This window comes from Haemaphysalis longicornis, unplaced genomic scaffold (assembly GCF_048455015.1).
Source record: "Haemaphysalis longicornis isolate Haplotype H1 unplaced genomic scaffold, Haemaphysalis longicornis Haplotype H1 scaffold_4, whole genome shotgun sequence".
Classification (NCBI taxonomy): Eukaryota; Metazoa; Arthropoda; class Arachnida; order Ixodida; family Ixodidae; genus Haemaphysalis; species Haemaphysalis longicornis.
In genome coordinates, this window is record NW_027526361.1 from 21,177,323 (window position 1) to 21,202,027 (window position 24,705).

General features: G+C 46.1%; 1 protein-coding gene across 3 annotated transcripts; it reads right to left on the reverse strand.

Annotated features, from left to right (window-relative positions):
* Nucleotides 1–2,235: 2,235 nt before the first annotated feature.
* On the reverse strand, nt 2,236–24,408 carry LOC144178357 (sarcoplasmic calcium-binding proteins I, III, and IV-like). Of its 3 annotated transcripts, none has more exons than XM_077706139.1 (7): nt 24,253–24,408; nt 16,557–16,893; nt 12,445–12,497; nt 8,319–8,456; nt 5,562–5,673; nt 4,578–4,675; nt 2,236–2,587 (listed from the first exon to the last, which is right to left on the reverse strand). In XM_077706139.1, the coding sequence occupies exons 2-7, from the start codon at nt 16,651–16,653 to the stop codon at nt 2,468–2,470; spliced, it is 618 nt and encodes a 205-aa protein (XP_077562265.1). In that variant the 5' UTR covers nt 16,654–16,893; nt 24,253–24,408; the 3' UTR covers nt 2,236–2,467. The 3 variants fall into 3 exon arrangements, with proteins under 3 accessions (XP_077562265.1, XP_077562267.1, XP_077562266.1); XM_077706141.1 differs by lacking the exon at nt 24,253–24,408 and adding an exon at nt 21,211–21,365; XM_077706140.1 differs by lacking the exon at nt 24,253–24,408 and adding an exon at nt 17,957–18,223.
* Nucleotides 24,409–24,705: the final 297 nt, after the last annotated feature.

Genomic DNA, 24,705 nt, shown 5'->3' on the forward strand with positions numbered 1-24,705 from the left:
CATTGTTCTTTCAGTGAAAATGTATTACGCGATGGTATTTGTTGCGTACAGCTGAGCAAGCCCAGCAGGAGCCAGACTAAGGCGCTTTGTTTTCACCAGGCTGCGATAACTTCGGTACGAGGGCAGTGGCCCAGAAAGATACCTCGAAGGTGATTCCCCGGGCAAGCATTTACTGGGGCGGCTACCATACCAAAGTTTGCCATTTGTTGGGCATGTAAGCCACCCCGACGATGCTCCTACAAACGTGGCGCTCCGTTATGGGGAAAACGCCGCAGCCGCTGCAAAGGTTGCCGTCGATTAGTGCTCCCTTCACTGGAGAAACATTGTTTTCCCGCAAGAATGACGGCGCTTCTACGCATAGAAAGGCCCTGTTGGGGTTTTGATACAGACTCGAGCAGTCCCTGTGAACTTTTGCACGTGCATAGACGAGCTTCACGTGAAAATAAAGTTCGTCTATGTAAAGCGAAAGTCGACAAAATTCACGCCTGTTTAAATGAACGAACATAAAAGATGCCAGTTGAGCAGGTGGATATGGTAGCTGTGTGGTTTACTTGTGTACGTTGACGCTTGCATAGCTAAAAACACGGTTCTAGTCTTAATCGTGGATTCTCGTTTCTTGGCGGTATTATAGGTAGTGATCGGCACAATCGCCATTGATTGGTATGACAGGTCATTTTTATGCGAACAGTGGCAGGCCGCACTGCGAGCGAAGCGAAGCTGGTGAGTTTGGGTATTAAACTTAGCTCCATCTGACGGGGCGCGCCGTCCATACGCGGCAATTTTTTGGCACGCTCACTCCCATTAGCGCCGGCGCTGCGATAAGCTGGTCGCTATCTATGAAGCCGGTCGTGGCTGAGATCCCCGTTATCTTTTTTTTTACCTCATGTTGCTTGTTATGACTGAAACAGCAGAAGCTGAAGCTCTGTATTTTTCTTTACATGTATCTCGTCTTTCTGATATTTCCTCTAATAAAAGCCAACCCACGTGTACTTTAATTAAAAGAACGCGGATACTTTCGGCTATGTATTTATTTTGTCTATGTTTTATACCTGATGTTTTCTTTGCGCTATATAATGCGGACATTTATGAGCCATGCAAGCAGTTTTAGTGTTTTACATATATGTACTTTCTGAACAATTATTCTCTCACTTGGGCTGGAGGCTTAATCGATAACAGACAGACAGACCGAAATTGCCACCTTTAGGTTCCCCAAAAAAGACTATCGTCTTTAATAAAGTAGAACCGTCAATATCACATAACGGTGTTTTGGCAACCGTCGCTGTACCCCAGGCAGTACAGAGAGTCTGTTCTTTGACCGGCCATCCTATAGCTGTTATCCGGGCTGTTGGGCCTGAGTGCCAACAAATTCCCTTGCGTTGATGATAAAAACAGCGGCGCGAATCCGGCCACCGTCCTATCTCCCCTCAGCCATTGCAATGTTCACACGTTTTCGCCCAGTGACAGCATAGCATGGGATGATAATGCGCGAAATGTTATTAGATGCGAACGCATCTCGTTCACTCGTCTTGTCCCTGCATCCATCCGGCGTTGTCGGCGTCCACCCCTCCCCCATTCTCCTCGCCGCGCCAGCTGCGCTCTCCGCCGCTCACCCCCTCTCCTCTCCGATAGCGAACACTCTCTCGCGAGGGGCATTGGATTGTATTCGATTGGATTGGCTTGGGTTCGCTTGGCTTGACTTGGCTTGGGTTGGATTGGATTTGGATTGGATTAAAGTGGATTGTGTTGGATTGTGTTGCGTCATAGCCGCGGCAGACGCACTGGCGCCGGCGAGTCCCCTCACCGTTATGCGCGCTATAAAACGCGGTGCCTGCGCCGCTCCGCTCCATCGTTCCAGCACCGTTCCTCCGCTGTCCAACGCTGCAACGTGAACCCCCTATGCGTCATATCCACACAGGGGTTCCCGCGAGGGGAGGTGGTAGTTTTTTCTTCACAAAAGGTTTTAATTGTTCAAATAATTGCTTAACATTGAAACATAAAGCTCCTCCGAAGCCGTCAATATAGCTAGGGACTTCGAGACTGTCAAGCAACTTTAGAAAACATGCTGCTTCGATGTTGCGTGATATCAACGCACAGATTTCTTTCGTCGTGACAGCATGGCACGGAATGCCAAGACATGGACTGTCGTGGAGCCGGCCTTCTTGACTCCTGCGCTGTTACGTCGCTGTGTTGTTTTGGCATGCGGTGTTTACTTACCGTCTTGTTCTTTCACAAAACTGGCGTTTCAAAATATTTTATTTTACCGTATTTGAGGTAAACGTAAACGGCGACAGCGTCGGGCCCGCGAAAGATAATGAAAGGGGTGGTGGTCCGCTTGTCCACCACGAAAATACGTGAGGTTTGAAAACAATGCACACAACAGGGACTGCAGGTCCGTAACAGTCCACAAGGAGCTTCACTCGCGTCAGGACACCGGCCGGTGAGCGCACGGAAGTGGCGGCACCGACAGTCAGGACCGGAAGTCAAGCCTTCCTGTGATAAAGTTGCCCAGCGCGCACTCGTCTTCGGAGTTGAGGTACTCTTCGGCCAGCTCGCAGAAGTAGTCGTAGTCCAGTTTCTTCGTGTCGTTCTAACACCACATAAAAAGAACGGGAAGAAAAAATTGTTTTATAATCTTTTGTAAGAGCTTAAACGTCCTAAAAAAAAATTCCCCGCATATCCCCGGGGGGAAGAATGTGAAAGTGCGAATGCACGAGTTGAATTTGCGCGGTTCGGTAATGTTCGCGAAAGAGAGATCACACACACACACACAACTACAAAGAAAGAAAGATGCATTTATTCACAGACACATATTTGTGTTGTCGTTGTACTTGATTGCTAGAGCGGATCTCAGCTTTGAAATTTCGTGTCAGTACTCCTTTAAGCGGGTGCATTAGCCCTTCTCACGCCCGATTCCTGGCCAATCCCCCACGTGGGTATGTGCCATGTCAGCGGCCAGGCAGCGCGCGCCCATCTCCCCCCGTTGCCAAGGAAGACGAGGAGATTCCTGGCCAATCCCCCACGTGGGTATGTGCCATGTCAGCGGCCAGGCAGCGCGCGCCCATCTCCCCCCGTTGCCAAGGAAGACGAGGAGATTCCTGGCCAATCCCCCACGTGGGTATGTGCCATGTCAGCGGCCAGGCAGCGCGCGCCCATCTCCCCCCGTTGCCAAGGAAGACGAGGAGCGCGCGCACCCGCAGCTGTTGCTATGCGGACGGCGGCGGACGCTTCAGGCTCGCTTAAGAAGTGCATTCGCACTTAAAAGAATAAACCAGGGGCTTTACGCGCCAGAACTACGCCAGTGTTAGGAGGCCTACGGTACTGGAGGACTACAGGTCAGTTCATACCTGTCCGGGATCTTCAATACGCCACAGTAGTCTGGTGCACAGGGTCGTTTTTCTTAAGGAAGCGCTCTATGAACCCTTCCCTCGGGCAATCATGCGCCCGTCTTTAACGCAACAGGTTGCGATGTTTAGAGATACCTTTACGTCAAGGCATCAGACTTTTTGTGGCATGTATTGCACCTAGAAGAATTTCCTTCCAGCAATGCATTAGTGCATAAATATGAAGCAATAGTGCATGACAATGAAAACACTAAAAAGCTGGATATACAACAGTTAAACCCACTGTAGTGTTTCTTGAACTTTGTAAAGTTGTCTTTTTCACAGTGCTTTTGAGTACTGCAATGCAGCCTACTTATAAAAAAATTATTGCCTGGAGAGGGTAAATAAAAGCAGGATCAGAACAAAAGATAAAGAACAAGCCTCATGTAAAATCACTCGGAAGTAAATGCGGTACTTCAGAAAGCCCAGGAAGACTCCGCGAAAGCGGCACGGATGCGGCCGAAATGCTTACGACTATTAGAAGATTTCTCATAGATTTTCCTTAAATTTATTTTTCCGTTTTTCACCTCTATTATAAGAGAGCTGAGCGCTGGGTATCCAACGCAGGACATGGTGTTTGGTAGTGCAGCAGCTTATCCATTGAGTCATCACGGCGTACAATAATTCTGACTCGGGAAGTTTATGCAGGTAAGATTCTTCCCCTTCCATTCGCATTGTCAAGTTTTTAGTGCGGAACTAAAATTACTGCATAAAATGTTCGTATCGAACTGTTATAATTCTCAGTAGATTTTTTAAACCTCTGTAACTACGAAGACAAGTTTTCTGCATTGAGTCCTTCCTGCTAGTTTCACACAATGTTGTTTACGCAATGTCTTTATATTGAAATGTTTTGGCCGAAACTTAGTAACCAGTACATAATATTAACGACACGAAATTACCTGTAACGCCCCCCTGAACTAGAGATGCTTTTGTGAAAGAATCACTCAAATGAAAGCAACCTCTAACGCGTGGGGCGTGTGCTAGCAATTATTGTCATTAAAATGCGAATTTTCGAGCAATTTCAGTGGAAAAGATAAAGGGATCGAATATAGAAACGCTCAAGAAAAAAATGCGGGGAATATACGACTGTAAACAAATGACTTAAGGCTTTCTCTGAATTGTTTCACTGGAACATCTGTCACCTTCTCGCTTCTAAAATCCATTGGCCAAGCAACACTGTAGGTACTCGATACCAACCTCTGTCATAATCAGGTAACACTGCCTCGATTGCCGTGGAGGTATCCCGAAGTGTTCCAGCACGTAGCAGAATTCGTCGCAGTCCACGACGCCATCCCCTGCAATGAGTAACAAGTTTCCAGTGCCTCAAAGTAATTCTGGCACACATGGTTACAGTGGGATTAAATCGACTACAGCGCCAAGCAGCTTATGTGAGATGGCGTGTTGTGCGGCGCGACACCACTGAAACCCCTTAGGAGGCGTACACTTTCCACGACGACCGATAATGCCACTATTCCACTGCGTACGCGCACTGCATATCGAAAATATGTGTTTTATTTTGTGCGGTCTCAAAATGATCTCATTGGGTGCGAGGCTGTTCTTTGGCTCCTCGCAGTATCTACGTGCCTTGCTTTAAGTTGGCCCTATTTATGAAAATAAACCGTCACACATAGATTTAAAACGGTGAGTTCGAGTGCAGCAAACGGCATTTAAGCGATACATATGCGATTTCTCAATTGCGTCGTAAGAAAGTTGACTATCGAAGAAGTAATCGTTATATAATTAATTTTCAATATTGATCATTTAAGCCTACTCTCTTCTAACTAGCACTCATTATATTGCCTGCTATATTCAAACATGGCTGAGCGGATGCCCAGTTTTGGCACATGCGTTCCATCTAAATTAATCATTGTTTCAAGCCGATGTGCATTACTGTTTTATGGGGCAGTGATTCTTCTGCAGTTGTTAGGGCATTTTTAAACCCATCATTCTAGCACACTTGGGCTTTGCAGGGAGCTGGTGCAAGGGCCGGTGCTAACTGCCCTTCCCCTCTGAAGGAGACGTTCACTAACATCTTTTTTTTAAGCTTTAAGGCCACTTCGAGTGTAGTAACAGGAAGAATTTTACCGGGAAAGAAGTGTAAAATACTGAATAGTCATGCAGTATGAAGCTTGGTATCTCGAGTACACCAAAAATAGCTGTATTAGAGTTATGAGCGCTGACCTGTGCGATCGTACATATTAAAACGGAACCACATGTACGTGGCCAGCCATTTTGGTGCGTCCTCCTCCTGCTCCCGACTCTCCAGTTCCAGACGGCGCTCCCAAAGGCTAATCTGGAGACGGGCAGAACAAGACAAGATAAGATAAGATAAGATAAGATAAGATAAGATAAGATAAGATAGATAGATAGATAGATAGATAGATAGATAGATAGATAGATAGATAGATAGATAGATAGATAGATAGATAGATAGATAGATAGATAGATAGATAGATAGATAGATAGATAGATAGATAGATAGATAGATAGACAGACAGACAGACAGACAGACAGACAGACAGACAGACAGACAGACAGACAGACAGACAGATAGATAGATAGATAGATAGATAGATAGATAGATAGATAGATAGATAGATAGATAGATAGATAGATAGATAGATAGATAGATAGATCGGGGAGCGATAAGGGGAGACAGACATAGTTTAATGCGAGGTAGTGTTCTAAATAGCAAGTGAGGTTCTAGTTACCCATAATACTGAAAGCATTCTTAACATTTTTTCAACCATCATTATTGCGACGTAATGACTTGTATAAAAAATTGTCTTATTTAAAAAGTGTAATCGAATATATGTATCCGATGAATCGGATATATGCAACACATGTAGCAGATTTTCTAAAACGACTAGCAGGTGTTTGCCACAAGACAACTTGAACTAAGTCTGCGATTGCCACAGTTCGCAATTCGCGTGCGAGTGCAGTTATCAACGGCACTTCCACTCCATCATTGAAAATCACAAAAGATACATTGAAAACAGAAATAACAAAAAAATTACTACCCCTTCCTAAAGAAAGTTGAGAGAAGCGCGAAAGCGAAAAGTGCGTGCAAACTTTCCTGAAAGTGCATCCAACCGATCGTCACACCTTGAAAGACCCGGATCTCGAACGGAAGAACGAACCCATGCGACGATTTGTCGTGCACTAAGTACACGCGTCTACGAACAAAGAACGATCTAAATGAATACCAATACGTGGTTCATGAGACAAAGGTATACTATTGTACTTCTCCTTCACGATCGATTCGCGCATTGCCTTACTAAGAACCGTCCCTTTTTCGTGATTTACAAGCAACCGTTTTGACGCAATCGCGGTGTGTCCAGAGACTTTATCAGAGCTTTTCGGTCGACCGACCGGTCTAAGGGGAAATACACTAGGTTTTTGACGGAAAGACATCGATCCCACCCAGAAAGCTTTCGCCTTAAAATGCTGAGCACGAGGTCGCGGGTTCGATTTTCGGCCGCGGCGGCTGCTTTTCTGATGGAGGCGGAAAGCAAAAACGCCCGTGTGTACAAGATTTCGGCGCACGTTAAATATCCCCAGGTGGTCAAAATTAATCCGGAGCCCTCCACTACGGCGCGCCTCATCGTCTGCGTTGCGTCGGCGCCTTAAACCCCACAATCAATCAATCAATCAATCAATCAATCAATCAATCAATCAATCAATCAATCAATCAATCAATCAATCAATCAATCAATCAATCAATCAATCAATCAATCAATCAATTCGCCTTAAAATAACATAATGAGAGCGCTGGTCCCGTGTCCTGTCTGTGTGACTACAGGGGGTTCTATAGCCCCTGTAATCACTGAGACTGTCCGCTGTTCCGGGAGCGGGATGGTAGCATTATTGCAGGAACGTCGCACGTGCCGTCGGCCTCGGTGGTGCAGCGCGCACAGTGCACGTAGTTTTGTTAACATAACGACGGCTCTGGTTCCCAACTACGGCTGTGTGTACAGCTACAACATCATAACAGTACTACATTGATTCTCTGGACAAGCTGAATTGTGATTGCGGAAGTGGATCGGATGGGAGTCTGAATAAACGCTCGCCACACGTTACTTCTCACCATACGTGAAAATAGTCGTACGGCCCCGCGAGCCAACGACTGCTTTAGAAGACATGATGCCCATTCACTGATTTGCTATTTACGTTAAAGAATCTGGTCATGGAATTGTTTTTTTATTTATGTCAGAATATTTAGTAAGCATGTATCTTCTCAGTTTCCTTTTATGGCGAGCCCCATACCATTGAAAAGAAAGATCCATTTGTACCTGTTTATCGACGCAAATGAACCAAATGCGGCTTTCCTGAGCATTTAGAACAAATCGTCAGGAGACCGTCCGATGTATTTTTAAAATTTTTTGACCTGATGATCCACAGGGAATGTTCGTGGCGCATATGGGGCTCATACTTAGTTTTAGCGTCCCAGGCGCCACCTCTTATGGGTCCGGTAAGGAAAGAACCCTTCAATAAAAATAAAAGCACGCGACGTTTCTTTTTTCAGCTGTTCTCACACTATCTATGTAGCAATTCAGTTGGAGACAAACATCCAACTGACACCGCGTTCAGCTGCCAGCCTGCTCAATGTTTTTGGGCGACAGCCCTTGCTATGGGTTCATAGGTCATCACCGCCATACTGCAGCACGTGTTCTGCGGTCCAGTCTTCGGAAAAAACCCCTTTACCACCCGAAACTTCGCCCTGTGGCCTAAGGACAACCTAGCTTAAAAGTATGCGTGATATGAGCACGCTCAAGCGCTGCGTTGAGAACGGTACTGTTTGACGTTCGGACTATCCACATAGTTTTGGGCCATTCTTTCGAGATTGCGCACAGCTACTCACTTTGTAATCGGAAATGTTATTTAAGTAGCTACGTAACGAGTATTCGAAGTGCCACTGGAGGTGTTGCTTTGACTTACCCATTCTTCGGAGGTGATCTTTTCATCCGAGTTGTAATCGGCGTCCGCTCTGAGCAGCGTCCATATTTCGTCGAAGAGTTCTTTCGTCTTCTCGTACTTTGCGGTGCCAGCCTGCCAGCCATTCAGTTTGCAAATGTGCTTTTGCAAAGAAAAGAAGTGCATACCATCTGCAGATGCCCCTGGTATTCTCAGCTCATTCGTATAAAATGTCAGTAAATTTAGCAACATGCAATTGAACGCGTGGCAGATGTCAGAACTCGTGTGGTGCTCAAGCGTTCTGTTTATAATTGTGGCCTATAATATCGCAATTGGTTTATCCGCCGTTACAGTGTCTCCTTCCGTAAAAATCTTCATAAAATACCTACTGGCTTAAAGATCATAACCATGAAAAACATTGAGACGTGAAGAGCCAACAACAACAAACTCAGCCACCTAATGGTAGCTTGGCTTTTGGACAGCACACACAAAGGGGAGAGCACACAGCAGAGATCCAACATTTACGAAGTGGAATCGAAGGTATACTTTCGTTTTTCTTTTCTTGTTTTGTGGGTGGGGTCTCTCATTTATAAGCTTTAGTCGTAAAAACGCGTTTTTTACCACAAAATCGCTATTCTCTCCACAAACGCTGACCCGTGCCACACCTTTTTTTTAAATACTTGCCTTCTGTTTCCTGCGCCAACTTTACTTTACCAGGTGACCCAGACTCAAAAGTCTATAACTGCCCCTTCGTAACTTTTTAAAAATTAATCTGTTAAAAAATTAAGAGACCGTACGAACTCCGGTTAAGCAACTGGGTTGCAGAGTAAAGCTTCATAATGTTATGTTAAACAAATTTTTGGTGGCATTAGAACGACAAGAACGAAGAGAGGCCTGTGTGACTCAGCTTTTAATTAGCCTCTGACTAAGCGCGTGGGTAAGCTTTGGTGCACTTCCTATGATGCGTCTCTTTGTGTATTACCCAAACGCTGCTGCGTTTTAAACTTTATTAGCCTCCTGACTGCCACGGATCAACGCATTTTATTCTCCAAGTGGCGACAGAAGAAGCAAGAACGTCAGCACTACCCCTTTCCTCTTAATTTCTGCTCCAATCTCGCTGCTTCTCTTTTATAAAGCGACCCACCATCTCACCTAGGTCTTCTACTATGCCCTAATCCACCTTGGAGTATTTTAAGCCCAAATAAAAATTTAGATTCAGGGCATGCCGTTAGAGATAAACGTGTAATGTTTAGGTTTTTACTCGCAAACGACATTGGAAGTGGATTAAGGACATCGAGTCTATAATTGAGTGAGTACGTGAAGTCACGTTAGTGCCACAATATTAACAGCCTTTAACGCCGACTCTCCTGACGAGGCATTTCATACGCTACGTTTTTCGAACTTACTCCATGCGTGCAGCTGTTGGTCGCTAAAAAAAGATGACACGCTTGAGAGATGGGTCAAATCAAACAATGCTTTTATCTTCTACAGGCTGGGAGGTCAGAAAAGTCAATCATAAAGAGTAATAGCTTCTTTGTGACATCAACCTAAAAAAGTCGCGGTACATCTCAACTCATGTCAAGCTTGCCTTCATGTTTTTCCGGGTTCAGGAATAAAGCCAAGCTCGAAAGCGTTCCCCCGCTGGCAGCTGCCTAGATACGCTGGACTGGAATTTGGAGCACGCGCTGAAGTTCCTTTTTTTGCTCGGGAATGAAACATGTCCCACATGCTATTTTCTTTATTCTTTTTTCGCTACAGTTTGTTATTTCTGCCACACTTGATCCCAACCTACTTTGATCACAACGCAATGCGAATGGTAAGTTTCTTTTTAACTACATCAATATACAAGACAAAAAAAAAACAATGGCCGACGCCCGCCGGGAAGCTTTTCGATTAGTTATGATCCTGCAAATCACATTCAGCCGCTCATACGCGTGAAATGCTCGCCATTTTTTGTCTACACGGCGCTAGCTATGCGCTCCCGGCATGCTAAAAAGACAATTCGCGGCGCTGTTTGTGATGTTGCGATCTGAGTATTTGTGGTAAGCTTATTAGCAACAGGGGGGCACCTAGCAGCTAATGCAGTAACTCAAATGACTTTGTGGGACACGCTCGGAGCGAAGCGAAAACTGCCTTTCCGGAGAAATAAAATTCAGTGCTACGCTTTGCTTGGGAGCAGAAACGTCGATACCACAAGGAGCGTGAACCCATGTCATACGACCCGGATTGCGGGACAGACCCCCAAAGACCCAGAAAATAATTTTGATTGCTAATCTTGCAGTGTCCGTAGATTTTTCCACCTCACTGAACATGAACTAATACGATAATCGAGGTTAAGGAGCCAGTTTTCGTTATACTCGGATGGTTTAGGTTTACCAAGAGCATAAAAATTTAAATTCATGATTTTCGTCGTTTAAATTCCACTTTGTTTCTAAGGAGCGCAGTACTGGCGCGGCTCGATCTAATTTAGACCCCGTGAAAATCGTTTTAGACCTAACGTGATAAGAAATATACGGGAAGTATAACTCATTTGGCTCCCATCAGAAAAACGACCATCACAAACGGAATCTAACCTGTGACCACACGCGGAATCGCAGATCGCATTAGCTATTAGTAGCGTGTTCGTCTGCTGTATAGGTTCGCTAACATTTCGACCATCTTATGGCCCCGACCATGGCTATTGTTGAGCATAACTATTGTATGCAAAATAGGAAGACGAAGTAAACTGTATACAGCGAAACGCTCTCGCTCGGCAGCTGTGCGTTGCTATTTTTGTCTCATACAAAGAATCAAGCCAGATTGAGCCGTGTAAAAAATTGACTTACACTGGATGATAATGAAAGAAGTAAATTATCTATGCATGAGTTCGCATGACCTGTGATGTTATCTCTTATCTCGCGAATAGGAAACGTGATAGGGCAGGGAAAGCCATGCCAGGTTGGGTTTGTGGCACCCGTAGATTTAATGCAAGTAAAAGGAAATGGCATTCGGTATGATTAGCGACGTCTTACTGATTTGAATATAGCGTTCAACAGTAATCTTCTGCAGAAAAGAAAGAGTCATGTGCGAAGCAACTAAGTGAAAATACATTGAATCATGACAGATCCTAGAAGCCTGTTACAACTCTAGTGCTAACATTTAGGACGTGAGTGCTGATCCGAATTGACGCGTCGTACTGCAAGGGACACTGGGGTATTATCTTGCGTGATTTTATACTGCTTTAATATTTAACGTCATGAAATTGCAGCCCGAGGAAACTCTTGTTACAGCCGACAAACACGAGAAAGAGGCAAGCAGTACTGTGCCGAATATCAGGCGTTATAAGCTCATCTCACACTCATTTTGGAAATAAATAAATAAATAAATAAATAAATAAATAAATAAATAAATAAATAAATAAATAAATAAATAAATAAATAAATAAATAAATAAATAAATAAATAAATAAATAAATAAATAAATAAATAAATAAATAAATAAATAAATAAATAAATAAATAAATAAATAAATAAATAAATAAATAAATAAATAAATAAATAAATAAATAAATCATAGCGTGCATTCCAAAGCGTGGTATGACTACACGAGAGTCAAAACTCGCGCTGGCTGGTACAAGACAGTGTCAAAGAGATAAATGCGCAAGAAAAAGACTAAGCTGCGGTACGGTGCTAAGCACAGACTCGTCGTCTGCAATAATTATTCTATTAATTTGTTTGGTTTGGTCCAGTATTTATGAACGCAAGTGGACCAATACGAGATTCTTTGTGGGGTATCTCAGCGCATTGTATCTATCTTTCCTCAGTTTACAGTTTATTTTTTATGTAAAGTAACGTAAAGCTGAAAAGAAAAACTGCAACTTGGAGGAAACGTAGTTCGCTGGCAAAAGTGCAAAAAGTAATTTCGACCGATCAGCCACAATGGGCCCCGTGCTCTCGATTTTCCGAAACAATTCATAAATGTAAAGTTGACGTCTGCCTAACGAAGTCCTAGTGACCGGAAAACGCGACGCTTAATGTAAACAATTATACTTTCGTTTCCAGTCACCGAATACATATATAGTTGACTTCCATGCGAAAACACAAATTGTTTTTAGATATTTATGTATTCACTCACATTTAACAAAGGTCTGACAAGACAGATTAGGACTTACCAGCCTGGCTTCATTGAAATCGTCTGCGGTTATGACGCCGTCTTTGTTAATATCTAGAAGTAAACAAACAGAGCAGTGCATTGTTGTAAATCATTCACACACACATAAAAAGTACCGAAACGCTTCATGCTTGAACACAAAAATGAGAAGGCTGCAACGCGCGAAAGGAAAAAAAAAAACCGGCAGAAGGTGTCGGTAGCTGGCTGAAAAGAACTTGGTGCGCTCTCAAGAACCGGTGCACGCACTGTGAAGCCTGATTGATTGATTGTGGGATTAGACGCGCCGACGCTCCACAGGCGTTGAGGCGCCCCGTTGTAGAGGGCTCCGGATTAACTTTGACCACCTGGGGATATTTAAAGCGCCCCGAAATCTCGAACACACGGGCGTTTTTGCTTTTAAACTCCACCAGAAATGCGGCCGCCGCGGCTGGGAATCGAACCCGCATTCTCGTGCTCAGCAGCCCAACGACTTAGCCACTGAGCTGCACTCTGAAGCCTGTTGCATGCGTTATATATGTGTTACATATTCACAGGGTAACACATACCCGCAGTTGAGTATTCGGAAACGTTTTATAAGTAGCAATTGATGCTTTGTTAGTTGTAAACACGTTGGAAGAGAACAAGATCCATTTACACCCGTTTACTGACGCAAATCAACCAAATGAGGCTTGTCTGCGCACACAGACCCTCCCATAACATTTTTTTACGTTGTGACCTGTTTAATTAGAAGTGGTGGAATTAAGCTTCCACCGACTGAACTATTATTTATTAAATGGATGTATTTCTAGCTTCGCTACATAGATTGACTCGCTGTTCGCACTGCGCGTATACTGGCAAAATACATCCAGCCAAAAGTGAGACATTTAGCACTAATCGTAGAAAATAATAGTACATGTACGACAAATTCGTGTTGTAGTTGTTTTTTTATCCCCATGCTCGTCACAAAAAGAAAAGGTTCGGATCCTGTGATCTCAAACTTTTATACCGTTGTGCGTGTACTTAATCTTTGCGACAGAGCTGCCAAAGGCGCCGTTTAGTTTTGCTAGCACCTACGTAACCTAAGAAAACTAATCAGGAAAGGGGCTTTTAAACCGCGGATTCGGGGTGGCTATGAACAGACAGAGCGTCCTGTGTTCCGGTTCCCCGTATTGCACCTGCTGGCTAAAAAATGCTCTAGGGAATCTACGCGCCTAAGGCATAGAGAAAGAAATACTGGTTTTTATTTCTCTATGCCTAAGGTGCGGGCGGGCTATGAGGCGCGCCGTAGTGGAGGGCGTGGTGACATGAAATGCGCACTGACATCTCTACATACGGGCACTTTCGTTTTCTTTTTCCACAAAAAAGAACCGCCCCGGCGAACGAGATCAAACCCGAGCCTCTGGTCTCAGCAGCACACCGCGTTAGCTACTCAGCCACCGCGGCGGGTATTTCTCGGGCGAAGCGCCAAGTCAGCGACTTATGTGAACCAATCAAAAACGATTGTGGCTAAGTTGGGGGCAAAGCATTCGTTAAAAATGCTCCCAGGACCGTCGACACTACATCACATGTCGACAACGCCTATAAAAGCTTGCTGTTTGATAAGCATAGTGAGAAATAAAAAAAAAAGAAAGGTAAAAATTGAAGCCTTACCACGCCACGAAGGACAGTCTATCGCACACGAGCATGCCGTTTATTTCTGGGCTGACAAATGACTATGAATAAAATAAGAGAAACAAACCTAGACGAGGCAACGTTGGTTGAAATGGGTTTCAATTTATAAGTGTCGCAGCATAGAAACAGTTTCTATTTAAAACTATAATGGACTAAGACGAACTTGTGTATCACGGCCGCACGACGTCTTTCTGTTCGCGACGAATCTATGACTAATCAAGATGGCAAGTTGGGCGAGTTGGTACGGGTACATAATGAAAAAAAAAAAAAAACCAGTGCAAGAAAAACGAGACGAGGACGAGGCTACAAACACAGCACTGCGTTTGTTGCCTTCCTCGTCCTCGTCTTTCTCGCACTTGTTGTTTTTCTTTCATTATGAATCTATGGCTAAGCCCAGGTAAGGTGGAATAGATATGTCCAAACAAACAAACAAACAAGCAAGCAAGCAAGCAACCAACCAACCAACCAACCAACCAACCAACCAACCAACCAACCAACCAACCAACCAACTAACCAACCAAACAAACAAACAAAACGAACAAACAAACAAACAAAACGAACGAACAAACAAAAAAAACGAACTAACAAAGGAAAGAAAGAGCAAACAAACCAAAAATAGTTATAGAAACTGAAAATTATAATTATAAATTGCCTTCGCAGAAACCTATCCCTTTGCGGGTTTCCCCAAAACTGGTCGATTCAAAATTATAATGCGCAACACAGAGTGAGCATAAAGTCCACGGGAACTCAAAAAAGATCCCAGACTCCCCTTGCGCTGTGTGGTGTCTTCTTTCTGTCCGTACCGCCCTTTTCGCGGTTTTGTTCCATCATGTAAAAAAAAAAAACTAGCACTTCAGTTCGCTTTGATGAACTATCCAGGCATCCGCACGTGAGTCGCAATCCTCCAACTTTAGTTCAATCGTTTGGATCACGCCCATCTAGAACTACAAGTAGACGCCAATCACGAAGTCTGCAAACCAGTGTTCTGTATCGATCGTGCATTCTACATCATCGAGCAACTTTATTTGGACATAACAGCGTGAAATTTGTCAGCTCCAAGCGCGGTACGGGTTTTCGCAGGAATTGTGGCTGTCGTCCCCAAGGTATTACCTCGGAATATGGCAGAGCAGGGAACATTTTACGGTCGATTTAAGAGGTGGCCACTGGCAGAATTTTTAAAGACAAATGCCCGAAAGCTGTTTCTTTCAAGGCTACTTTGTTACACCCACAGAAATAGCTGTTACGAGTTACCGGATACGCTTACAGATTGCTCAACAAGCGTTCGAAAGTGCAACTCTCCTCCATCTTGTGGCAAGCCATGCATTGTGTGCGTATGTGCGGGCACGAGACTTTCGACACAGTTTTCACGATACATTGGCTCAGATCAAGAGGTGCCTATAACTGAGCATCCCAGTTTGTCCCAGGGACGAAAGCCGAGGCTGTATTCCGCCTCTCCCTTGCTCGCTGACAAATACACTGCATTTGTCTTGCAGTTTACCTAATGGTGCGACCACGGGCGACTTGCGTAAGTGATGAAACCCAAAGATGTACACACTTGTGCAAAATTTTCTTATACAAGTTTCCCTGTATCGGGCATAACCATTTTTTGCCGTTTCTGGCTGGGGGTGGCATTGACGAATGCTTACTCCTCCTTGATCGTAGTGGCAGTATGTGAGGCGAGTGAAATTTCCGTCACGTCGGAGACCAAAATGCACCTTTTATGCATGTGCCTGCGTTTTTCATTTGATAGAAAGAAGCTCTCGTCAACTTTGTCAACCTTGACTATCGGCGACTGTTGTCTAAGGAGGGGATCTTACGTCACTGGTCTTCATTATCAGTTCACAAGGCAACCGAGAGGCGCACACTTGTTAGAACATGTGTACTATAGCACGAAAGACTCCACTTACTATCACAGAACTCGACGGTGTAGCGCCCTAATCCTGGTACTACGTCTGTTCCTCCCTTTCGCCTTCTTTTTCAGCTCATTTCTGCCCGTTCCCCCTTTCTTAACGTGCAGGATAAAAAACTGGGCTGCAGCCTGGTTAACATTTTTTCCCCCATTTTACTTCCTTCCTTTTTTCTCAGCTCCTGCATTCATGACATATGCAAACACTTGTCACGCGCAGGAACAGTCGGTCTGGCTGTGTAAGCTTTACTGTGAAGCTGCCTATTCGAGTCACTGCCGAAAAGCCATTAGATAGAGCAAACTGTGAATGCTAGCTTGGTCTTCCTTTAGGAGATTTCTTTTTGAAGCCGAGCAATGCCTTCCGCCAGAAACGGCGTTCTAATAACCTTTAGGAGTATCTGGTCGGCAGAGTGACAGCAGCTAAATACAGCCCGAATTCGCGATAATGCTTGTGCATGTAAGGGCAATGCGCTTCCGGTGTTACAAAGCTCCAGAACCTCCGTCGTCTCGCGCGTGGTGTCTAAACATTCAGTACGAGCAAACAATGTCGTGCTCACCGTAAAAAGTGTTGAACTCGCAGAGGAGCTTCTTGCGTCGGAACAGCGACACCTTGGGCTGCTTGCAGCCATGGATCTTCTGGAGGGCTTGGCCCATGACGTCTTCGAGAATGCCGGGCTCTCCGCGCCAAGCCTCGGTCCGGAGCGCAAGGAAGGAGCGAGTCAGGGCGCCGCCGCACTTGTCATGCCACTCGAATGCGGGTCGTGTAACGGCCCCAGCTGGCCGGCGACAGCGGCGGGCCCCGTGGAAACAAGCTGGGCGCTGAACGCAGCTCTGCTCGCGCTTCGCCGAACGCCCGCAAGCCGCGCTCACGACGCGCAGCTTTTCATGGCGGCCCTGAAAGGAGCGACAGCAGAGAACGCTGACAAAGGGACGCCCAAACGGCCGCATGTGTCGGCAATTTCAACGTAACTTCTTTACGGTGTAGGTTACGGTGAGCGAAAATAGACACGCGACACATTGCAACGCGACGTGTTCTTGGAACTACTCTCCACTACAAACAAGAAATAAAGCTTCACTACAAGGACATTAGAGAAACTCTTCGTGCACTTCCTGTTCCAGACAAATCTCTAACCACCACGCGACTACGCATTCTTCGACGCATACAGGTAAATAACCTCCTTATGCCTGCTGGTTCCTTTCTCTACCGTCTCCGAAACTCCCCAGGATGTCCCAATTGTCCCGAACCATACGTTAATTTAGAGCACTGCATTTTCTACTGCCCCATTACAATTCAATCCCCACATTTTCCACACCCTCCTCTTTCAACGTGGCGGACTTGGCTAGCCTCGGACCAGCTCACAGACCAGTTGGCGTTGGTGAACCTGGCCCGGGACATTCTCAACGCTTAATGTTGCGTTTGAAAAAAGTTTTTTCCTCCTCCTCATTTATGCTGGACTTAATTGCAGCACGAAGACAAATCAGCATTTGGACACAAGTGAACGCGGCGAGAGTTCGTTCCTTTACGGGTGTGATTGGATTTTTTGTGGCTCGTGATCAGCGGCCCTTTCCCTCTTGTACTGTGCTTATTGCTTTGACGCACACTGATAACGCGGAAAATGTCCAGTTGCCCAGTATAAGTAACCAGTAACTGGTAGTAACTCAATGTTCTGATGAAATATCGGAGGTGTATCCACTTGCTTCTCATTAAAAGAAACGTCGGTCCCTTGTTAAACCGCATAAAGAAATGCAATGTTCATGTTAAACATCGCAGCTAACCAAAGTTGAAATAAAACAGCGGAAATTAGCCCGTTCTACGGAACGCCCTCATCCGGCGTGGCTTAACGAAGCGGTAGTAGAAAAGGAAACGCACATCCTCTATGCCATGCTAACTAAATGAGCGAATGGATTGTTAAAGGAAGTGTAACTCAATGAGAGCCGGGGAGGAAAACGCGCTCACGGGCCACAGGCAGGAAACGGCGTCCCTCTAGTGCCGTCGCGCGCCTTCGGAAGCGATGCCAGAGCGACGAGGTGAACCATCGGTCACAGCGGAATGCAGCAGAAAGCGAGTGGTCCTCCCGGGCATCCACGCGTATGCAGCCGCCTGTCGGTGCGCCACGACAATTGTGACGGGGCGGGGAGCTGTGGCGTGGGCGATTTCGAGCTGCGAGCCTTGTCAAAGCGCGCTGACAAACGCGACGCCGCGCCCGTGCCGACGAGCGGTCCTCGTGCGGAAACGTCAGAGGAGTGAGAAGAGCGCGAAGCTGGCGAGCGGAAACAGCTCCCCTTTGTTGCCTCTTTTTGTTTTGCTCTATTTTCCCCGCTGCTGCTGCTGCTGCTGCTGCGTCACACATCTCGAGTGTCGTTGGAAACGCTCGAGGCGGCATTCTTGGCACTCATAATGCTACGCCGAGGATCTTGGCGAGTGTGGCTAGAATCAACCGGTGGGAGCAGCAAGACCTTAAACCATTCAAATAAATGCCGTGAGAGAGAGAGAGAGAGAGAGAGAGGGGGAGGAGAAAGAGGGGGAGAGAGGTGAAAGGAGGGAGGTCGAGATATAGAGATAGAGACATAGAGAGAGGGGGAAGGAGAGAGAGGGGTAGAGAGGGGAAAGGAGGGAGGTCGAGATATAGAGATAGAGACATAGAGAGAGGGGGAAGGAAAGAGACGGGGAAGGAGGGAAAGGAGGGAGGTATAGATATAGAGATAGAGACATAGAGAGAGAGAGATAGAGAGAGAGAGAGAGAGAGTGAAGGAGAGAGAGGGGGAGGGAGGGAGATAGAGACATAGAGAGAGAGGAAAGGAGAGATAGGGGTACACTTTATTGAGCTAAATTTGTGGGTGGCTTTCTCATCCGAAAGTCCATGGGTGGCCCTGGCGCCGACTACCCGTTCGACCGAGATAGTTTGGTCGGCGAGGCATGGGCAGGAAACACACGCTCTGCCACTGCTCGCGGGATTCACGCGTACGCTTGCTGCGTTCGAACAATGCTTTGTTTTAACCTGCACCAGGCGAGGAAAGAACACCTACGTGCTTATCGCCCAACAACCTAAATTCGACAACACGTATTCCTACGGGTGCGCGGTTTGAAATTTATTCCGGTTGGTGGGGGAATATTGTTGCAATTAAGAGTTGGACAGAAGCCCGTTTGGCCTGCGAAACGCATGACATGAAGTCATGAAGTATTCCTCATGGTTACGCTTTTGGCATTGGGCATTCAAGTTACTCAGGCGCTATCAGCCAAGAGTCAAGAGGCGCTATCCCCACCTCCAAAACTCTACACCAACCAATCGTCTTTGACAAAATATGCGACACATGATACGAGGTAGACCGGTATCTATAGAAGTGTATTTACAGCACTTATTACAAGTGGCCGGTTGCAGAAAGCACGGTAGAAGAGAGCGCTGCCGAAGCGAGGGACCGAACTACATGCGCGTCTCCAGCAGCGTCTTCTTCATCTCCCCACCTTGATGATGATCCAAGTCACAGCGCATCTAGTGTACTCTTTACGGGGAACGTACCAAATGTCTCGTACCAATATGCGTGCAATTTGTTTGAGGTATAGACGAAAAAAAAACCCCTTAAACAGCGGCTGTCTTCGCTTTAGTAAAACTCATGGATCACAAAATGCAAGCGTTTCAGAGCACTGCAAAAGATAGTCCCCGCTTAACCCACATCGGACTGATATGTTCCTTTCCGGCATAGGTAGTGAAAATTGTTATTTAATTTTTAATGCAATTTAATGTATTGCATTAGGACACCTTGCATTGGGACACCTTGCATTGGGACACCTTGGGCATTAAAGTTCAGCGAGTGTCTCTAGAACGTTCAGTGTTTTGTGGTACAGTCCTTTGTACAGGTCCGTCGTTTTTAGGAAGCACAGGGGTGCTTTTGTCGCCTTGTGCGTACAGACGGTTATAAAAAAAGCCGGTCCGTTTTTTTCATATGGATTTAGTTTCACGGTGAACTATCAAAGAAGGTGGATTTCTTTTTCTAGGATTATGGTCATTATTTATAACGACAGCATAAACTGGCAATGATCCGAAGAAAAGTTCAGACTCGTTTCTTTGCCTGTTACTTTATGCCCTTTTCCGCGTTATTTAGCGCCGTAACTTGATCGCTTCAATCAGGAGTGGATATAGGGAACGTGGATAGGGCAAATAGGCCGGACAGCTGACGGTGAACTTAACCTTCTGAATCACGTTCAGGCATCACTCCTTAAATGCCACGAGTTGCGTTTTCCATAGATCTTTATGCTTTCTTTTACAGCCAGTGATTTGTTACGACATTACTCTAACCATTCAAGGGCTTCAACGCTGTGCTGGCCTTAGCTCGTGGCAGCCTGGGAGCTTTCTGTCTGTATGGGAGCTTTCTGTCTGGGAGCTTCTGGTAAGTGCTTGTCTTTATAGAAAAATAACTCAAGTAGCGCGCTTTAAAGCTCTAGGTAACACGTGGTTCTTTTCATTCGCTACGCAATTTAACATCCGGGTGTTCAGTTGTGTCAGGCACTACAAACTTGTGATGCCTGATGCTCCGCTGAAGACATTTCCTAATCTGTGTGTTTGTGTTCGAGTCACATTTTCACCCATACCGGGAGTATCCAGCCAGGCGGACATATCCAGTAGATTAATGATTCCAATCGATTTCTCTCTCTCTGTGTGTCCCAGTCTGCCTGTCTGTCTTGCCATTCTCTTCTGTAACATTGCCAGCGGCTTTGGTATTGCCTCAAGGGCGAAAAAAGAGAGAGAGAGAGAGAGAGAGAGAGAGAGAGAGAGAGAGAGAGAGAGAGAGAGAGAGAGAGAGAGAGAGAGAGAGAGAGAGAGTAAACGTGTTTATTGCGAAAAGCAATGGGGAGGAGTCCGCGGTTTCGTTGCCCGGGACGGCAGAGTGGGCGGGTGCCAATGTGATCATGATAGATCTGTCTGGTGGACGCTGGCAGATGATTTGGCGAAAAAGAAAAGACCCATTTCGCTTCGCTATGCGTATCCCGAGGAGATTTCCTGGCCTGTCACAGCTACCTCCCGGGAATGCAAAGACTCGTGGAAATCCTTAAGAACACTTGAAAACATGAAGCGAAATAGGAACAGGAATAGCTTCTTGAAGTCTAGTGGCACGCAGCGCTAATTTCATCTCGTTACGGCGAAAGTTGCCCAGAGTAATGCCCCCTCCTGGCTCAATTTCTTTGTTTTGTACTTGAGAATATCTGATACGTACAATTAATTTTAGATGCGAAGCATCTCTTGCTCGGGGGATGTCCCGCGTCCGTGCCCCGTCTGCAGCGTCTCTGATGATGATTGTGGCAGGATGCCCCTAGTGATTGGCCAATTAAAGAATCCACCACGAGATAGCTTCACGTTCAACCACCGTCGTCATCTTCCCGTAGGGGAACCGCTGAAGAAGAAGAAGGAGAAGAAGACAAAGCTGCGAAGAGGAGGGCGTGTACGTTGCTCTCGCCCCGTCCGCAACGCTTCTGATGATGATTTTGGCAGGATTCCCCTAGGGATTGGCCAACCAAAGAATCCATCACGAAATAGCTTCGCGTTCAACCACCGTCGTCATCTTCCCGTAGGGGAACCGCTGAAGAAGAAGAAGGGGAAAAAGACAAAGCTGCGAAGAGGAGGGCATGTACGTCACAGCTCCCATTCAATTCGGAATTCCTAATCTGGCTCTATTTGCATCTGCGAGACTAAGACGATATTGGCATTTAGACGCCACCCGTTCCGATTCACTCTTATCATTTGAAGAGTTCCAACACTTAAAGTACGGGTGGAATGTTCATTTTTGTGGCTCTCGGCAATGCGAGGTGACCTTCACCGAGCTGCGCTGCAGGGTACCGAGGCTTAATTTCTATCTGTTCAGATCAGAACTTTCACCTACAGAACTATGTGTGCGGTGCCAGGTCCCCGAAACAATCGACCATTTTTTCCTCGACTGTCGCCGTTTCTCAACAGCTAGAAAACTGTTTTTGAAGGAGCCGATTGAGAGGTTGGGGTTGACGTTATCGATAACACTTATATTATCTATTGGCGCATCAAAGCTGGGGTTTGCAAGAAGGGATATATATAATTGCATTCAAAATTTTCTTTCTGCCTCAGGTCGTTTGAATTGCTAAGCGGTGCTGATTAATGGTAATTCGGGTTTCATTAACAACTAAGTTTCCTTTTACAGCCTCTTTCCGGAAATAAGTATATTGAAGTCCCCGCGTTTTTAACCGATTTAGCCCTGGCCAATCCCCCCTTGTGGGTACGTGCCAAAAAATTTGAGGACATCATCATCATCAGCAGCAGCAGCATGTACGTTGCTCTCAGCCGGTACACCAACGTCAACAACCTTTACCTCACCAACGCTGACGCCGACTCTACGCAGAGACGACAACGTCGACAAGAACATGATGGACGAGTTTCGGCGCCTCGAGAACCACCGCCTACTCACCGTAACACAACAGTACTTGCGCGACTTTGCCACCGGTGTGGACCCGGACGCGGAATTCCCTCTGGCGATACTAAACACCAGATCACTCAACATAACGGCAACACAATGGAACCACACGGAACCCCCATGGTGCTTCGCATCCTCATCAGGGTTCCCCACGGGAAGGCGCGCCGTAGTGGAGGGCTCCGGATTAATCTTGACCACCTGGGGATCTTTGACGTGCCCCGAAATCGCGTACACGCGGGCGTTTTTGCTTTTCGCCTCTATCAGAAAAGCGGTCACCACGGCCGGGAATCGAACCCGCGTCCTCGTGCTCAGCAGCGCAACGCCTTAGCCACTGAGCCACCGCGGCGGGTAATTTGAGCATGCTAGTTACAGAAGGAGCAATTTTGCGAGTAGCAAGGTACGTTTCACTGGATGTCCCCGTTGCTTGGCGATGCGAACGTGGGTTTGTTCAGAGTAATGGTAACTAGAAAAGAAGAAAAAAGATAATGATTATAATCAAAGGACAGGTTTGGCAATAGGGCAGTGATGCTTTCGGGATCACTGCATCTTAGGGGATGCTTAAGCGTCCTCGTAATGTTTTGCGGTTACTTTTCTCTGATGAAGAATTCCTGTTGTTTAGAAGGCAGTCGCAAGGACAGCAATCACGCTGAAAATAAATACATCAACCTTAAGCTGTCGTTTTTTGTACAAGAAAAAAAATTACTATTCGTGTTGGCACCAGCTGTCGTCTACAGCATCGTCGCTTTCTCATTTTCAGCACGAGACCTGAGAATACTTTCACTCTTGATGGAAAGCATGCCAACCCTATGGCATAAAAAGATAACGGCATGTTGTTTACACGAAAGAAACCGGCGAGGCCGTAAATACTTTCACGTCGTTCTTGAATCCGCAAGTGGCCAACTCAGTTCCTTTGTGTGGCTTGTTCGCAAATGCCATGGCACCTTGTAGTCCAACAAAATTAATTTTTCCTTACAAAGAGGTCCACAAGGAGTGTTTAGTTATTTCGGAAGAGGTGCACACTTGTTGAGTCACCATTGTTACTAACGGTACCCGCAGTGAGAGCTAGGCTTGGATCGCTCAGGTCAACAGCAAAAGAATGGCCATCGTGGCGAAAACCGAGCTCATTGTTTCAAGAGAAAAATAAAAAAAAGGCAAGCTTCGCGAGTTATCATACGTCATAGTCTTGCTTACTGTCCGCATGCCACCCTCCTTCTTAAGCTTGCTAACAGCAAAAGTGTATTTCTCCTGATTATGTACTGCCGGTGTGATAGTTTAAATAAGTGCGAGTTACCATTAAACGCTAATCATTAAGGAGGCAGATAGACAATACATGACACAAGAAAACACGTTTCTAAAGCTTCCAGAACAGCTCATAATTTACAAAGCTAGCATTTCACATGACTACGCAACATTTTCGAACTCTTCTATTGGTTCATGCTTTACTGAGCATGGTAATATTTCTGCGCGTTTAGATTTGATAGTCTCCATTGGGACAAGGGAAACATTTACTGTTAGCGCCGCAGCGTAAAATAAAACCGAGTTTTTTTTTCTGCATCTATTTCGTCTCAAACAATATACCCAGCTTGCACGGACGACTCACCCGGGTTTTACTACAAATTGTTTCCTTCAAAAAAAAAAAAAAAAAAGAAAAACAAACAGCTGCGGCCGCGGCAAGAGGTAGGACGGAGGCAACGACAGCGGAACCAACGGATTCAACGATGCCGTTTCGTCCACGTATGCAACCTCCCCAACTTGCTAAACAACAACGAAAGTCCGCATAGGCGCCGCAGGCATGCGCCCGCAAATGAAAGTACTCACCCAGCAGAGAACTGCAAAAGTGGAACGCAACACAACTGCGTCGCGCGGCGAAGGCGAACTCCTGAGCCGATCGGCGGCCTCTCGCTTGCCGGCTGATACGCCGCCGCCGCCGCCGTGTGGGGAAGGATGTGTCGTAGCAGGGAGGCCAGGTGCGGAGCAGGTGGCCTCCGTTTCCAGTTGGCCGCCGCTGCCGACGCGCGGCTGATTTACGAAGACGTTGCATTCGCGGGGACGACGCCGAACCTCCTCGCTGGACTCCGCGCCCTGTAGCGCTAGCTGCTGCCCCGGTGAGCGCTGTTGGCAGACAAAGGAGCAGCCAACACTGCGCCATGCAAGCCAGGGCGATGCTGCTGCTGCTGCTCCTATCAGGCCTGATTATCAATAAGGAAACGGGGAGAAGTTCGTGATCTATTCAACGTGTCGAAAAGGAGGAGGAGGAGGAGGAACAACTTC